The sequence below is a fragment of the Mytilus trossulus genome, unplaced genomic scaffold (assembly GCF_036588685.1).
Source record: "Mytilus trossulus isolate FHL-02 unplaced genomic scaffold, PNRI_Mtr1.1.1.hap1 h1tg000128l__unscaffolded, whole genome shotgun sequence".
Lineage (NCBI taxonomy): Eukaryota > Metazoa > Mollusca > Bivalvia > Mytilida > Mytilidae > Mytilus > Mytilus trossulus.
In genome coordinates this window covers 964,052-983,908 of record NW_026963301.1, presented here as the reverse complement: position 1 = coordinate 983,908, position 19,857 = coordinate 964,052, and the positions used below count along the sequence as shown (strand labels likewise).

Genomic DNA, 19,857 nt, shown 5'->3' with positions numbered 1-19,857 from the left:
AGGCAAGGTTACTCTGCCAGCACGTTCAGAAACCGGTCTGAATGTATCTGATTGGTAAGAGATTGGGTATCGACATATCATATCTATATGACATCATCAATCATTTGTATCGGTTAACAAAAAAAGAAGCGATTTCGACCTTTTAAAAACTTGATCAAGTCAGAAATATGGTAATGTATTAGATATCGTTGAAAAAGAAACCCCAGCAATCTCACTTGAATTGAATAAGATATTACTTGAAATTGTTTTAATTACATTCACGTAAACTTTTCACTTGTTAGAAAAAAAGAGAGTCAACTAAAGTTTAAAAGGTAAAATTTTTACTATGTATATAAAAGGCTAATATGAACAAATATATTTGTATTGTAAACGTATTAAACAGCGGAATCAAGACATACAATTAAAAGAATGAAGCATCTGTTTTGGACCAGTTTTCTGTTTCTTGTTTTTGTCTGTACATGTTCCGGACACGGTAATTGATTTTATTTTTAGTCAATGCACCTTATATATCTGATTAAGTATCCACATTTGTAAAACTGTACGTGCTCTCTGGAATTTTATGATTTTATTATATCACAAACTTGTCAAACCTTTACAAAATGTTATCAACGGTACATGTACATCATTCATGAATATAATTCAACGTATTTACATCGTACACGATCAGATATTTCAAATCTTATCTGTAATGGTTACTTAGTATATAGTGTACAATGTATTCACGTCGTACACGTTCAGATATTTCAAATCTTATCTGTAATTTTTACTTAGTATATAGTGTACAATGTATTGACGTCGTACACGTTCAGATATTTCAAATCTTATCTGTAATGGTTACTTAGTATATAGTGTACAATGTATTGACGTCGTACACGTTCAGATATTTCAAATCTTATCTGTAATTTTTACTTAGTATATAGTGTACAATGTATTGACGTCGTACACGTTCAGATATTTCAAATCTTATCTGTAATGGTCACTTAGTATATAGTGTACAATGTATTGACGTCGTACACGATCAGATATTTCAAATCTTATCTGTAATGGTCACTTAGTATATAGTGTACAATGTATTGACGTCGTACACGTTCAGATATTTCAAATCTTATCTGTAATGGTCACTTAGTATATAGTGTACAATGTATTGACGTCGTACACGATCAGATATTTCAAATCTTATCTGTAATGGTTACTTAGTATATAGTGTACAATGTATTGACGTCGTACACGTTCAGATATTTCAAATCTTATCTGTAATGGTCACTTAGTATATAGTGTACAATGTATTGACGTCGTACACGATCAGATATTTCAAATCTTATCTGTAATGGTCACTTAGTATATAGTGTACAATGTATTGACGTCGTACACGATCAGATATTTCAAATCTTATCTGTAATGGTTACTTAGTATATAGTGTACAATGTATTGACGTCGTACACGTTCAGATATTTCAAATCTTATCTGTAATGGTCACTTAGTATATAGTGTACAATGTATTGACGTCGTACACGATCAGATATTTCAAATCTTATCTGTAATGGTTACTTAGTATATAGTGTACAATGTATTGACGTCGTACACGTTCAGATATTTCAAATCTTATCTGTAATGGTCACTTAGTATATAGTGTACAATGTATTGACGTCGTACACGATCAGATATTTCAAATCTTATCTGTAATGGTCACTTAGTATATAGTGTACAATGTATTGACGTCGTACACGATCAGATATTTCAAATCTTATCTGTAATGGTCACTTAGTATAAATTGTACAAAGTAGAGTCATTTGGTCATTAATGTATAGAACTAACCAATACTTTAAACAGACTAAGACTAAGAAAAGATATAGTAAAGATATTGTATATATCAAGTCATGCCATTTAAGTGTCATTTGTTTTAAAACTTGTATTGACTTACGTGTAAGAGTTTGTATCGGAAATATTCTAATATCAGTTGTTTGCATGATACGGTTTATGTTCTATTCGTATAATTCATAGTAACTTGCTACGTACCTCCTGTAGTCCTTTGTTTTTTAAAGGCTATTGCATAATTATACGTTATGTGGTCTCTATTGTAATACTGTTATATCAACCGTGTTTATTAGCTACGTATCGGACAATGTCGGACAACAAGGGGACACGAAAAAAATATCAATCAAATCAATGTTATGTCTTTTTGCCGTCATCACGAAATTACAAGTCCTAAATATTACATGGCAATAGCACACTTTTATTGTATTTTCAATCGAATGCACTTCCATTCTTTTGATGTGTTTAAGCATTTGGTTTTCAAATAATTGCCATTTGAGGGTAGGCAGAATTCCCGTTGTAAATTTTGCTCTGAGTTCGGATTTTTTTTATTAATTTTTTCTTATATCTCTAAAGGTTGTGATCTTATATTGATCACTTTATTTTTTTAGAGGTAGGATCGCCAGGAGCGAGGGGAGACGAAGGACCAACGGGTAAGTTACATGCACAATTTAAACTGTATATTGTCACATTTGATTTTTTTTGGAAAAAGTGTAATGTTTGGCTCTAATTTCAGGTGTGATTGGCTTTTTCCATCTTGGATTTTAAAAAAGCAGAGAACCTAATTTAAAGATTTTCAATCAAAATTTGATGCAGGAATGGGAATTTGCATATAAAAGAAAAACATTAAAGGATTGAAAAGTTCTAAATAATAATATTTTAACAAGTGTATATTTTTTTTGCTAGATTTTTAATGTTTTTTTCAAGTGGCATTTTTGGGTTAAATCTCTTCATCTTTTATATAAGCTTTGGATTTCAAATATTAATGCCCGAGCATCACTGTAGAGACATGTATTGTCGAAACACGCATAGGGTGCAGGAAAAGAAATTGGTACCGTTAATGTTATTAAAGGATACGTAACTCTGAAGTAGTGCATTTCCTGAAGGAATCTACATGGAATTTTGCTATAATGAATTTTAGCCAGCAAAAACGTCTGGTGACCTTATTTTATCTTCTACTATTCTCAAAGTATATTCTTAAAGCTATCTTCTCGTTTTTTATTTATTTTACAATTCTATCACTAAGTTAAGCTTATTATCACATTATGATGTTTTTATCTGTATAATCCATAAAAAAATGTGTCAAAAACTGTAAATTGATAAAAATTCCAGGAGACCCTTCATTTTTATCATATTTTTGAACATCTATCACATGTATCAGTACAAAATACGTTTTGGTAAAGAATGTATAAATTCTATCATTGTTAATTTAGACACACATAACACCTTAACTTGAGTTTTACTTTTTTCCTAAAGCTGTATGGAGATCTTTTATTGATAACATTCACGTTTGTTGTAGTCTCTGATGGATTATTATTTCATAACGCATAACTATAATGCAAATTGTAATATCTAATTTTAAGACTTATCAAACCACAATGGACATAAAATGAATCAGCAATTGGCCGTTTCATAATCTAAAGCATCATGGTTAATTTCATTGTTCGTACCCCAAAGTGAAAATAACGTTACGTCATTGGTTGAATTTCCATTGTTTATAATGTTTTAAACCAATCAAAACGCTTTGGTGTACGCTTATGAAAATATTTACCAGGATGCATTAGATTTTGAAACGGCGAATCAAATCAAGTCCTATTGATTAGTTGCCAACTGGAATTTTTTACACTCCAAACTTTAACGTCAATGACATTTTTTAATCGAAGTTGTAATTGCACATATTATCTTAAATACAGTTTTAAAAAAATATCCGTACTAATATTCATATCTATACAATTTAAGGACCAAAAGGACCAAAAGGAGACTTGGGGAGAAAAGGTAAGTTTAACAAATCATATTATTTAAATATATTGTGTAGCCTTCAAACTTAATGGAATACAATGTAATGTTTGACAAATTCTGCGTTTCGTATAAGTATTTTTTTTGTGTTTTTGATTTGAATGTCACTTACTAGTCTTGTGTAGACGAATCTGTTTTTTCGATTGCACATTTCCAAGCGTGGTACATATGACGAGCGTGTTGTACAAACTTATGGTCAGAGACACAGTAAGCTCTAGTCACTCCCGTAACAGGATTAGAAAAATGAAATATGTTTCAGTGAAAACTATTAACATACATACAGTGTTCAGGTGTAAGGGGATTAACGGAACACGATTTCAAATCCTTTTATTTTAATTGATAACTTTGAGACCCTCATATAGTAAACTAAATGAATAGTTCTGGGATAATTTAAAAAGGGAGGTTACACTCAATGAATTGTTGGTCGTATAAGTTAAGCTACACATAACGTTATCATAAAATCTTTTTCGAAAACATACTATGGATTTGTTTATTTGCGGTGATAAGAATGTTTCTGGATTGAGGAAAAACTTTATTTTCGTGGATCTTTGATTTCGTTGTGTTGCTAAAATCTGTATGAATGGCAATGGTTTTTTTTGGTTGAACGTTTAATATCGTTGTTAACGAAAGGTAATATCCAACGACCAATAATGAATTCACAGTAAGCATCGTCATGATTTGCGTTTTCGAAGTATATTTGAAATTAATTGTTGGGATTTTCAAACAAAGTATCATGTTATTTATTCTTCAAAACAATATTCCATTGACACACAACTTGAAGTGCAATATGATAATGTTTTTATATAATATATTTTCCATTATTCGTGAGTACTATGCATAATTGTTATTTGGATGGAGAGTTGTCTCATTGGCACTCACACCACATCTTCCTATATCTATAAGGCTGTTGATTTTGTCATTTGAATTGTTTGACATTTAGCCATGTCTTTTCAGCTTGCGCCTTGGTTTTAGTTTTGCTCTTTAAAGAGTCCTCATATTAATTTTTAAATGCTCACATTTACGTAAATTCAAATGTAGGAGAACATTATGAACCACAGGGGCATCTTCAATGCATCGTCAATAAAACCTTATATTGCTTAGTCGTCGTCAGGAATGTTTGAGTTCATTGCATTGCACGTCAATGTTACCCTTGTTAATTTACGTCGAGTTAGCCTGGTTATTGATATCAACTACGCATTCAAAAGGAGAAATGAAGATACATATCGTGACGAAATTACATAGTTTCCTATCTGGACTTGTCTTTTCGCATTTACGTCCAGGGATATTGGGTCAACATTCTTGCATGTTGTTTCTGATATCTTGCCCAAATACTTAATTTCATTCTTGTCAATTCTGTTTGCATTTAAAAAAAAGAAGCTAGGAAGAAAAAAATCAGATATTTTAATTTTTCTTACTCTTGTTCCGTTTTCGTTTTAATGATCGATCAACAGTTTAGAAACGGTGTCAATAATCGAAGTGGTACTTAAAAAAGGCTGTTATATATTTACGTTTTAAGACCTCAAGACGTTACAAAACACTAACACCATTTTTACTTTTTATATCATGATTTTAAGCTGATAAAATATAATACAAATGTGTTTTGTTTAGGGGCCAGCTGAAGGACGCCTCCGGGTGCGGGAATTGCTCGCTACATTGAAGACCTGTTGGTGACCTTCTGCTGTTGTTTTTTTTATTTTGGTCGGGTTGTTGTCTCTTTGACACATTCCCCATTTCCATTCTCAATTTTATTTTGTTATGCTGAACGAAACATCCAAAGTTAAGCAAGACGTGAGATTATTTATATCGGAAGTTAGCCTTTAGCCAATACGGCTTTTTACATTTATTGGTTCTGTCCGGAGAGCAATACTCTTGATTCCTATCGACAGGGCAACGTAATCTGAACATGCTGATTTGTCCGTATTAAGGTGGTTCCCAACACTTTCACTAAAATTAATTTGGCTCGTTTAATTTTCATAAAATTTTGACAAAGTATGTACTCTGACATTTTAACAAAAAAAAAATAATTTAAAAAAAAAATTTAACCAACCGTTTCGTCAGAAAAATTACACTTGTTACATAGCAATTTGACAAACCCCAATTTTGATCAATGAGAAGCATAATATTCTTTTTACAACTCAACGTAACTACGTTTAGCTGACTTTACAGAGTTATCTCCCTGTAGTGTTAGGTACCACCTTAAGGCTTATTTTCTTATATCATTTAAAACTTGAAACAATCAATTCTATATAACCTTTTTCATGTTTATATATGTATCGTTTTAGGTTTTAACGGAGATACAGGAACCCCAGGAGTTGCCGGTAATACATTAATAATTTGAATTGTATCATGTAAATTAAACAAGCTTTGGCGAGTTTATCATATCAACATAAGGTTGGAGACACAATACTGTTATGCTAATTCCCTTGAAGTATCAAAATATAGATATTATTTGCAGTAAGAGTAATATCGGGCGGTTATCTATAAGCTGCATGAATTCCTGCAGTATCCTCTAGGTTTATTGACCTAGTATGAGTTTACAGACTTACATTTCAAATGATAAAATGGAGACTCTCGCTTTATAGAGTATCAATATGCAAATATTGTTAATATATAAGATAAATAGAAAACTTTGTAAGTTTATTTTCGGCTGTGAAGCTTGAGTTATGTGCGTTTTCATGGTATTCGAAACAAAATAAGGATTTTTATAACCTCCGCTTGAATTGTTAATGACAAACTTGCTTTTGTTGTAATATTTGTTCTGCATTTTTAAACAATGATTTTTTTTTTATCCAACCCTGTTATGTTTTATACAAAGAAACGTACCAGTGAGGTAAATTTTCCGAAATTTGCCAAATTACGTCAGAATGTCATTCGATAATGTTACAGCAAGGCATGCGAATATAACCAGAAGCACTTGATATGAAACGGGAGCATTTATTATAAACCAGAACAGTTGATAACAAAAGTCATATAACACGGCTAAGGCAATTCTTCAAATTTAATGAATAATGATATATCCAAATAAGTTTTATTATGGGGTACAATTATTTTGTATAAGTTTATGATAAATATATTCATTCAAACATGCTAGTAATATGTATAAACATATATGTAATTCGTCTAAATAAATAACTATGTTGTGTACAAGTTGTTATGTTACAATTTGTACAGATTTTTTGTACAAGTTATAAGGGTTTCATGCACTGCTTAATACAAATCGATGATGCAAGTACACAGTTTTTTTTTATGTTTACACTAGTATTATGTTTAAAGGTGAGTAATCTTTTAGGTTTACTTACGACCCTTTTCAAATGATGATTGTGAAAAAATCTCCATAGTGCACAAGATACAGTTATTCTAGCATAAGCATTACACAACCAATTCTACATAGCAAACAGTGGTTAATTTAATTGATAGATATGATATAGAAATCTTAATGGAAGTCCTGCAAACTTGTCTCTGAGTACTATCAATACCAGAATGAGACGTACAGATGGTCATTACATGTGACACTTTACTCAACATAGCTAATTCTTTGATTTTGCATTTTGATACAGAACTTAAGATTTAAATTTTCCCTTGATTTCTGTATTTTTCTTGGTTTTACTTTGCATTACTTTACTTTGTTCGAGAACGTCGACTATGGCATGACATATTTTCTGTTTTTTTCAGGAGGTAACGGAGGACCAGGACCATTGGGACCACAAGGTACACATTTGTTTTATCTATTTAAAATACATATACATGTATTTACGTTTAGAAAAAAAAAACAAAAACAAAAAAAAACCAGTAAGTTTAAAATATCAGTTTTCAAAACGGATTTGTAAAAAAAAAATCAATATTAAAAACCAAAACAATATCAGATATTATTAGTGACATTATACCTTATACGGTATATATGGGGTCAATAAATTCCACATGGATGAGAGCTCCTATTTCTCATGGAATTCACCACCATATTACCAATAATATCTTGTTAGAATTTAACTTGCGTTATTAATATATTTCAATCTTACTTCATTAATTTCTACGTCTGTTAAAACCTTTAAGATTTTTTCTAAGTAATGTTTTGTTTCTATAAAGGGACATACCACCACTACTAACCGTGTGTTCAAATATGCCCCGCCTTCTTATCTAATATGGAATATAAACGTTCTTTACGCGGTTGCTTTTAACCAATCATATCCCTAAATAAATATCGGAGGTAAGATAAATAATAATCTTTAAAAATATAGGTCTTTGTGATTTGGATCTTTTTCTGGGTCATTTGGGAGAATCATAAACGTCGTGTGTAAGATTATAATGATTTGGATATCAAGAAGTATGGTCATATAATTTAACTCAAAGTGAACATAACAGAGACTACGACAGTTTGGTGTTCATGCGAGTCAAGGCTCCATGTTGAAGGCCTTACATTGACCTATAATGGTTTGCATTTTTTAAAATTGTTATTTGGATGGAGAGTTGTCTTATTGGCACTCACACCACATCTTCCTTTATCTATAGCCATATCGATAGATAATGTATGTACAATATGTAATTTGGCTAATCTGCAATATATTGCATACCCATGCCTTATATACATGATATAAAAGAGGAGCGAAAGATACCAAAAGTGACAGTCAAACTCATAGATTGAAAAAAACTGGGTGTGAGCTCAGGTGCTCCCGAAGGGTAAGCAGATCCTGTGATACATTCTACTGACGAGAATACTCTAAATGTCAGAACGACAATGTTAAATCTTCAAAATTAGTGGAAGCACATTTTTTATATTCCATTGCCGGGATTCAAACTCATGATATACAGATATCGAGACATCACTGCCTGCACTATGTCAACCGCTATATACCACTCGTTCACCTTGACTCAACTTGTATAACAAAAAAATAAATACGAATCATTATATCTTTATAATTTTAGGAGATCCAGGCCCTCAGGGAGACCAAGGAGATCCCGGTAAGAAAAACAACATCCAAAATGTAAAGTGTACATTATTTTTTCTTTTCTTGTGAGCATGTTTTGATGAAGAAACGCGCAATAAGCGTATACAATATCTAGCGTAGCATCTACGATAAGTTTATACAAATATTACGTCGCACATACACGACAATGTGGTCACGTTCCTACTCTTATAATTCGTCATTATTATCATAATTCGTCGTTATTATTCTAATTTACATGCCTTTTCAGATATTGGCACTGTATTCATAACCATAACGTAAATGATACATTTATAACTCTAACATACTAATTGCATACCTAACTATACACATATGACAACAGTAATATACTGTTTTCAATACTCATGCATCGATTAAGGAAACCTGGGATACAAAACACATCAACTACAAGAGGAAAACAATAGAACAACAGAAACAATGAATTGTATCAAGAGCAAACGCCACCATACAAACGAACATGCTACTGTGGATTCATTATTATTCGTTGGATGCCAATTTTTGTCGGTTGCGTGGATACAGGTGGAGATGAATATAAATTTTCACCGAATAACAAATTTTATATACTAAGAAGGCTCCTATACAGACTGACAAAACCAAGAAAATAAATATCCACGAAAAATGAAGATTTCTTAAGTCCAGGACAATGAAATTTTTCCCTATCCACGAACATTGGTACCCACGAAAATAAATGAATCCGCGGTATATGATAACAACAGATCCATGAACCACATGTTAATTAAAATTATAGTTATCAAAGGTACCAGGATTATAATTCAGGACGCCAGACGCGCGTTTCGTCTACATAAGACTCATCAATAAAAGAAACGAGATTGTCATCTCAATGGAAGTGTTTTAGAACTATATCTAAGTAGTATATATGTACAAAAGAGACGATATATTATACAGTTATATCAAATTATGGCCAACTTTACATTTGTATTATTATCGATTATGATGCAGAATTGGCTTTGCTCATTGTTGAAGGCCGTATATTAACATATGATTGGTTTTTTTCCGTCATTTGGTTTCGATAGGAGAATGATCTTTTTGGCAATCCTTCCAAATCTTCTTTTTAATATTTAATGTAGAAAATTTAATATTGTTGGCCAGTGCATATTTTATCGTATGATATAAATATAAATATTAATTCTTTTATCTTTCAGGAACAGTCCCCGGTAAAAAAGGAGAAATTGGCTTTATCGGTATGTAATTGTTGCAAGTATTTGAACTAAAAATTTAACATATAAAATGAATGAAATTCAGATCAAAACGTGTTGTCCTGAATATTTTGGATATTAAAACAGCAAGACAAAATTGAACTACAAATCAATATCCGACATAACGATAATTTTAAATTTATATACGTCACGGATTTTTAACAATGTCTGAGACAGACACAAACACGTGTATTGTGAGGAAATTGTACTTTTAAAATCCGAAAGTATAGAAATACGATTGAATTATTAATCCATGCTTAAAAAAATCAGCCAAAAGACACAAGTACAAAATGTCTAGGCCGATTAGAGTCTTCCTGTGTCCATTCATCCGTTTAGTTTTTGAAAGACTTTGATAATTTGTTTACAAAATGGCAGCTTACAAAGTGAGAGTTAAACGTTAAATACTTTTTTTTAAAGTTTTATAGTGAATATGTGTTTAAAAAAAACTGATTTGCAGTCATCAGGAAAGTTCCAAAAAGGTAAACGTGTAATGCCATCTTATGAATGTAACTACAATTAAATGAGGCCCTTCACGGGAATATCCAAATCATCACATAATCTCAAAAATGTTCCAATATAACCACTCATTATGTTATAAACAAAACAGTACAAGATTATCAAATAATCATATTTGGTCTGGTATTCACTACTTACTGTAAAAATAGCCACGTTACTAAGTATCCCATATAATAAAAAAAAACAATTAGGAGGCTCTTAACTACTAATATCGTAAAAACAACAATTCAGCAGCAGAAACTGATTGATTGATTGATTTCAATTTTAACCTAGCGCATTATTGTTGTTTTTTTGTTCAAAGAAATATTTCGCACTCAGGATTTCTCCATACAATTGTAGGCTCAAGAGGAGATAGGGGTTCAGCAGGAGATATTGGTAAGTAAAGCATAATGCAACATCCAAAATTACTGATGTGTATTTTATAGAAGAACCATGCGTCATGAGTATATATTTGTTTTTTTAACAGAAAAATGTCATTTGAGTAACAGTTTGTTGTTGTGTTTATAGCAAGTAAACAAAGAAGACATTGTTTCAAGGGGCCTGTTAATTAGGTTATTTCCCAGAAAAGCCACGCTGTCGTCCTGTATTCGGTAAGGGTGATTATTCCAACATGAATATATATATATATATATATATATCTAACATTACAATTGAGGACCCTTGTAAGAAAAAACAAATAATATGTTTAACTTTCTAATTCTACAACATTAAACATTAATATCATTTATTTATCGAGTATTTTTTTTAATTTTAATTTTTACATCAAATAATTAAAAAAGTATCTTCATTTATAGTGCAAACCATTCAAATTGTGTTGAATTTTACAACATCTACTACGTTTATTACTATCCATTCAGAAACAATGATATTTATTGCATGTTCAAAATTGTGCGATCCTGTAAATTCAGTTCAGGCTTTGTATAGCTATTACACTGTTAATTTACAATTGATTTTATATTTATCTTACATGTCTTTTGCCCAATCAACTACATTAACTATAATACCGACCATCAACGTGTTCCGTCATATACTCAAGTCAGTTTATAGACATCAAGACTTTCATAAAATACAACATATGCTTATATTATACTTTTTTTATATGCATTTAAAAAAATTGTTCAAATGCGATAGCAGTTTAGGAGTTGCACTAAGTCTAGTGTCACAAAATTTGAGCCATTGCATTACAAAATTTTTACAGAAACCAAAAATGTTCAACCGAAATAATTCAAATTATAAATCGAGAATGCCAACTACAATCATTTTCAAATTTGGATTATAACAGAATGAAGAGCCGACAAACTCTGCTATTTTCATTCCTGTCTGTATGAACGAAAATAAATAAAAAGCACTGTGACAATTTTAGCTAATAGGTTTATTGACATTTCATTTCAGATGAAAAATTACATACCATACCACATGCGCGGTAAATAACTCAAGTATGAGTTTTACATGGCTTTTTATAACATGAACCTCAGGTTCAGTAAAAAATTATTATACATGGTTTACTCATAACCTGGCATTCCTATTCTATGTTAAGTTACTGTAGATTCATTTATTTTCGTGGGCACCAATGTTTTTGGATATTTAATTTCGTGGTTTTGTCGAAATCTTTATACAGGCCTCCAGATAATTTGTCTTTCGTTGATCATTTAATTTCGTAGGTAACATATACCCGCGACATCCACCAAAATTGGTATCCAACGAATAATAATGAATCCACAGTATTGTAAATAGTAACTGTTTAATCTCTCAACAAAACATAAGAATGTATCATATAAGTCTGGTGAAAACTAAATAGATTTTACTTTTTTTCAGGAGCTAAAGGAATTCCGGGTAATTTTCTTAATTTATTTACATGGACATAAGTGGTGTCAATTTTCATGTTAAAAGACAGTAATTGCACCATTAATCGAAAAATTTCAATTGATATTTGATACTTGACAACTGACAAATCTTTATATTGATCATTGAAAAGTTAACTATTTTCTTTATAATAGAACATGATTAAAGCGTTCAGATAATTTTAACAGAATAATTTTTCTGTAGTCAATGGAACACAATGTAGTGGTTTGTACAACCTTGTTATATTTTGAAATATAAATTTATTTTAACAGGAAGAGAAGGCAGGAAAGGATTTGTTGGTAAGTTTGTTATAAACATATCAAATTATTTTGTTTACATTTTGATATGTTCTACATCTTAAGTTCAAATTACAGTAATTGACCTGTGTCACATAGTTCAAAATCTGCCACTTTTATCAATTGACTTACAACGAGTTATATTACTTTGCTCATTACTTGTTAGAGATTAGATGACTTTAATACAACCTACAAGCAGTCACAACAATGGAAAACGTATTACATTTTGATCAATCATCGAATTTTTTATTTGAAATTATCATTATCAAAAATACATCAATCGAAAAAGATGTAACACAAGAACGTACTGTGCTTTGTTATTTGTGTCGATCCGATGCGACAAGCCTGATTTTTGACAATTCGATCATTGTTTTAGCTGTTACATCACAATCTCAAGAAATTGCAGGATTTGGCGTAAAAATTCATTTCAAACCCAGTCATATTAAAAATGAAAACTAAATATGACTATCCTACATTGTAAGTTATGATGTTGAACAGCATAAGCTAAAACGTTTTGATGTGTCTATTACTTATTATTCGTTTTTTTATTTGTACATCAAAAAAAAAAAAAAAAAATGGGAAGAAGAAAAACAAAACAAATAGAAACATACAGATTTACTTTAGTTTCAATCGAACGCCTTTCAAAATATATTTATAGAACCCACTATTTGTACTTATAAAGTTTATCTTTATAATCTTAGGATTGAAAGGCGGGATGGGAGACAGAGGAAATACTGGTAAGTAAACAGTTTAGATATATACCTTTGGTGACCTTCAACATTAACTCAATACAATAATAAAGTTTGGGTCCTCATTTTTCAAGTATTATCTAATCCGATCAATCGAACATGAGTGTATATCAAGACACGGTACTTGATAATTTGGAATGTTTCTTAAGGATTCTCGCTTGTCATGTTTTTTAGGATTTTTGTCACATTTTAGGAATCCTCCATTTGAATAAAATTTGCCCATTGACCCTAAAAAAAAATTAAAATCTTTCACATGACTGTACAATGATTACCCATCTGTAAAAATCTTATAAAATTTTAATTATTTTTTAATAGTTTTTGAGAACTTAAACTTGTCAATGATAAAGCTAAGAAAAGTCAAGAAAGAATATTTCCCCGCCAAAATGTAATGGCTAATATCTCGCAAACAAGCACATTGACTTATATATTATTTTTTGCTCTTTTGATTCCTTTATTGATCCTCTATCAATATAAACTAGTGTTATTGATTAATTTGATTGAAATAAAATGATTATTTTGAAACTGAGATACAAACTTCATTAAAAAAAAAAACATCACTCTGTCAATAGTTCTATAACATTAAAGGGATGCTTACATTTGGTAACGGATTTTATTTTGTCTTAACGCAACTTATACGAAAATGTAAAAACCATCATGATTTCTGTTATGCAAAGTATGTTTCAGAATACAAAAGTCATCAAAGGTTTTTTTATTTGAGAAATTTTAAACTTCACCGAGTACGAAAACTGAGGTACATCATATTTTCTTTCTTTCAGGACCAACTGGATCAACAGGACAAATGGGCATGAAAGGTATGCATTTGTTTTGTAATACTTGAGATTTTATTTGCTTATAAACCTTCATTCATTCATATCAGTTAAACACATGTAAGGAACTTTGGTAGATTTCAGAATTAAAAAAACAAAAAAAACCGACATTATCATATATATTACGATGCCTTTTCAAGATATTCCTCGATGATTTTGATCCATATTATCTTTCTAATTCTAGGACCGAAAGGAAACAAAGGAAACCAAGGAAATGTCGGTAAGCCAACTATTTACAACAATTGACCGTTTCAGAATATAATGCACTCTGGTTAACATTTTCAAACGCGTACACCAGCAAGATGTGATTGGTTAAAAACGTTCTTAACAATTGAAATTCAACCATTGATGTAACGTTATTTTTATTTTGGTGAACGAACAATGACATTACCCATAGTCGTTCAGATTATGTAGAGGCTAATTGAGTGTCACTGATGGGTCGTTTGTTGACGAAACGCTATTTTTTTTATGAAACATGTATTCAAACATGTTGGTAAAGAGACAATTTTCAAATATTTTGTGCAGGTGGTCAATCAATTTAGAAATAAGTAATTACATTAAAATTGACAATTTGGGAACGCGCTTGAAATAAAAAGTGAAATCACAAGAATCCTGAACTGAGAGGAATATTCTAAACGGAAATTCCTAAATCAAATGTCAAAATCAACACCTCAAACACATCAAACGAATGATAACAACTGTCATATAACTGACTTGTTAAAGACATTCTCTTATGTAGAAAATGGTGGATTAATCCTGGTTTTAAAGCTAGCTAAAACTATTACTATGTAATACAGCTAGAAGGTTAAACAAATATTATTCTTTACCTTCTAAAGATTTTAGTAGTTGAGTTATTCTTAATTTATTATGGATTCTGATTTGAATAAATACATACATGTATAACAAGGACCCCTGAAACCGATAGCAGCTTGTTAGAATAATTGATGTGTTTATTTCAGATAAACGAAATAAAAGATACGTTCATTGCATACTTTTTTTTTACCATACTGATATTAAGATGAAGAGTACAAATCAAAATAATTATTGTATTCGTCAATTAAAATAAGACAGTAGAGCTTATATAATCCAGAAGAAAATACAATAATTTGGTTTAAAACGAATGAATTTCTGATATGAGTTTCTCCAAAAGACAATGCAAATTGATCTATCTTTTTTCATATTTCAGGACAGCAAGGAAACAGGGGAGACAGAGGTGAGTGAAGCGAAGTAAAACATTAAAACTATGTGTTAAAAGGTTAACTAAAACTGCCAACATACATACGTTTCAAACAGAATAGTAATTACAGCTATTGTGTCTCAACTTACACAATGTGAGTTCGTTTAAAAAAAATGAATCGGCTAAAGCTTAAGTTTGATAAGGCTAGGTAAAAAATCTCAGCCATATTCTATTTAAATTATTCGGGAAATCAACTGAACATGCTAACATACTCTTACATTCTAATGTAGCAAAACTTGCGATTGTCTAAAAATAAAATCTTCTCAATGTAAATGATTTTTAACTTCAAATAGATTTTAATACATTTTTCAATTGAGTGATGATCGTTAAATCTGTGTTATTCTCATTCATGATATTAAAAAAAAAATTTAAATTATCTACTTTTGAGAAAACTATTTCTTGAAATGATTTTTACATATTTGTCTCGCATAGTAAAATGACTTTTCTTAACCAAGGAAATTCTGTTCTAAATAAGTTCAAAATACTGAGGAAAAAAATCACAAGACCATAAGATAATGTCAGGTCAGTTTGGTGAACAATGGACACAATCATTTAAATATAATCATTGCATGTTCTTTTCTCTTTTTCAGGACTTCAAGGACCACATGGTAAGTGTTATAACTTAAAAACGTGAACATGACAATTGTCCATTGTCCAGTTTTAGAAAACAGATGTATTTAATATGCAGATGATCTAATACTAAATTGGGATATAAATTAGAAATAACATAATTATGAGTTTCAAATGCCAACGTTATATCTAATGGGAGGTGATTGTCCATTGTACATTCTCTGCAACTTAGTAGACTGTATGTGTAGCTTTAGTCAAATATATAGCATGGTACTTGTTGGGCGTTACTAACATTTTGCATCCATTTTTTATATTACACCTGTCAATATTGATTCCCAATATTAACACAAACGGGACGAAATAAACTCTCCCTAAAGCATTCGTTAATGTATGTGTATATATTCGAACAGAGATAAAAAAAAAGATAAGAGGAACAAAACTACAACACGTTTCTAACGTGACCAAAAACCTTTGTTGACAGTTTAATTTGTAATTTCAGATACACATGATATTGATAAACATCCAGCATATATATTATTAACTGATCAATGCATATATATTAAGTATATACTAGAACACACCCGTGATATCGCGGGTCGATCCGTGACTGAATTAAAGTATATAACTATGCGCAAGCCTTATTTTAGTATTCTTACTGTTTAAAATAGTACAATGGGTAACAATTTGACAATTTAGTAGTGTCAACCCTGTGATTATGACCAGTGTATAAAGCATAATAATCCTGAAAACACCGTTTTGTGGTGCGCCTGTTAGATGCGGAACGTACCAGATAAGGTAATCGGTAACAGGTGAATATACTATTGGTATCGGTATCGGACTCGACCCGGAACTTCTGAATTATTGGCAATATTAATTCCGTGGAAAACAAAAGGGCCTGGAGTGGTGTAATTTTTAATCTACACCTTTGTACTATATTAGTTATATATACAGTTGAATTATTTGATTCATCGTTTATACGTGATGACGGCTGACAAATTGGACCTCGTCATTTTAGTATTATAGAAACGCAAACCAAAATAGCCTACTTTATAAAATAGGATAATTTCACTGCAATTAATTTCTAAACTACTAATTTACAATTTATCATAAAATATACGTTTTCATTAACAGGAAAAGACGGTGCAGATGGAAAGGATGGTAAATTTTGTTTTATTAAAATGTGAAATGTTTTGTTTAAATGCATTGAATATTTTCGATTTTTAATACTTCAATTAGAAACGAAAATGTAGATTCAAAACCTTAACTAAATCATGATTATGAGGTTTTGCAACAATGAAGATTTGAAGCGATGTAGAAAATGTATTTTGTTTTAGGTAATACCAAATAATACAAAATATTCCTCGAATTTCAGTATTTTTGTGATTTTACTTTTTTTTTTAAGTACGACTGTAATTTTTTGAAAATAACGCATTATAAACGTGCAGAACTCAAGCACTGGTATTGGAACAATGTTAATAAAAGCTTATCTGGAACGATCAGAATAAATAGGATCAGTACTTTTGGAGGTTATTTTGGTGTTTTGCACTTTGTAATGTCATCTTTATTGATGTACCTATAACACGTATAAGTATCTGGGAGTTAAAACAATCTGAAGTTAAACTTGCACATTCAAATATAGGTTTAATTATAGCACGTTAAACTAAATAAAACAAGTAATACTTACTAACTATATTTAACTTACATTCAGGATCGACAGGAGATAAAGGCGACAGAGGAAATACAGGTAAAGCAAAACAATATATAGCAATTTCAGCCTTATTAATCAGTATTTTGGTAGATGACGCTCAATTTGTACGTCTAAATTCGTCTAGTCGTTTATATGATTATTTTTTTTTCAAATCTCTGTTCTTTGTCTTTTAATCCTTTGTTTGTTTTTTTTTGCTATGAATTTTTCAGTTTGTTTTCAACGTCTGAAATTGCATATCCATTTGTTATCTTTCGCATTTCTTTTTCATTTTATTCAGATTAAGCAAGATTTATTGTATAATACCTTTTTATCAATTGGTATATTTTTGTGTTTTTAATATAATGGAATTGTATGCGATTTTCATACAGATTAGATGTTTAGCTAGCTATAAAACAAGCTTCAATCTAGAATGTTCTTCATATAAAAATGTCATTGCTAAGTCAGTAATATGACTATGTTATCTTTTCGTTTTATGTATTTGAGCTTGTCATTCCCTTTTAAATTTCCTCTGAGGTCAGTATTTTAGTGATTTTACTTTTCATAATATACACCTTTTAAATATTTAATTGTTTTATTTTTTGTAGGAAGAGAGAGTAAGTACTATAATATAAATATTGTGCTAGGAATGTAATTCAAAGCCATAGAAAAACGCATAATATTGTTAATGTAAAAGCAAATCAAGAACGTTACACAAATATCTTCTATACTAGTCAACAAAAGAAACGATACAAGACTTTTTTTCAAATTAAAGATAAAGTTTTCCGTTCATTGGACCAATATTGAAGGAAGTAATACTTAAAATCATTATGGAAATATAAATCCGTTAAAACAATTGTTTTTGCTTTCGTGACGTTTTTTTCGCGATTTATTTTTTTTACAAAATTTACATAAAACGACAATTTAAAAAAAAAGAAGTTCCAACTAATGATGCCAATCTCTCATTTAAAGGTAAAGACAGTTTTTACCATCAATTTGTTTTTAAAAATCATCCAGTTTCTTCGTTTATTTGTTAAGCAAAGTTCGGCCCCACGAGAAATCGTTAAAATGTACACATTATCAACTGATTTACCATAGACAGTATGTGTAGAGCGATATTCAGAAAGCGGTAACAATCTTAAAACTAATCCTAAAGGTTCGAAATTTATTGTGTGTTGTTTTCATATCTAAAGCATTGATTTGAGACGAAAATAAAATTTTTTTTTTTTGCATTTTTTGAGATTTCAAAAAACCCTCTTTTCCCCAAAATTTGAAAAAAAACAATATTTTAACCCATTATTTACAACATGAACATAACTTGATTGGCATATTGAATATTTTCAAACAAATTTGAAATTTAAATTAGTACTGAGAAAATTATGTGTCGATTTTTTATTCAACTTCCGCTGATTTGCACCCTATGATCGTTTACACGGAATTTAGATACTTCCCGAAAAGTTTTGATTTTCATTATCACATGTGCATACATTGCAAATGAAATTTTTTTTTTAAATAGTGTATCTCATTTTGTTTTATATTTAATACTTTTTGATAAATTTTATTTTAAAGTCGTGTATCGTTTCTTTTGTTGACTAGTATATATCGTTTTATTTATATTCAAATTAACTAAAATCCATACTACATACATATTAAATGTTTCTGTCCTTAATTTTCTCGAAACTTGTTTGTTGACATTATACAAAATCATGTTAACAAATGACTGTTTTTAACATCTTTACTCCACAGTTGCCTGACCTAAATCACGCTCTGGTAAATTTGTAAATAGTTATTCTTTAAATTGTTATTCACTCCCATCATATTTTAATATAACAAATTATTTGAGCACATGTACAATCACTCAAATAATATGAATAGATAGATCAGGATTCAATCATTTATTTTCCGTTGATTACTATTCTTATTATCTTTTCAGAGACATATAATATCCGTGTTCGTTTATACGGGAATAAAGAAATGAAAATTGATGAAATTGGTAAACATTTTATTAGTTTATTAATATAATAAGCGCACTGTCGATTCACTTTTTTTCGTGAGACCAAATTTTCGTTGATAGATTATTTCTTGGGTTTGGCAAAGTATGAGTATAGTCTGTAGGGAAATTGGTAATTC

General features: G+C 30.2%; 1 protein-coding gene across 1 annotated transcript; it reads left to right on the top strand.

Annotated features, from left to right (window-relative positions):
- The first annotated feature begins 41 nt into the window (after positions 1 to 41).
- Positions 42 to 18,382, top strand: LOC134700279 (acetylcholinesterase collagenic tail peptide-like). The gene is made up of 17 exons (XM_063561637.1): positions 42 to 54; positions 2,424 to 2,465; positions 3,772 to 3,807; positions 6,111 to 6,146; positions 7,501 to 7,536; positions 8,749 to 8,784; positions 9,953 to 9,991; positions 10,862 to 10,897; positions 12,637 to 12,663; positions 13,362 to 13,397; positions 14,186 to 14,221; positions 14,421 to 14,456; positions 15,423 to 15,449; positions 16,064 to 16,081; positions 17,175 to 17,201; positions 17,752 to 17,787; positions 18,336 to 18,382. The coding sequence occupies exons 1-17, from the start codon at positions 42 to 44 to the stop codon at positions 18,380 to 18,382; spliced, it is 564 nt and encodes a 187-aa protein (XP_063417707.1).
- Positions 18,383 to 19,857: the final 1,475 nt, after the last annotated feature.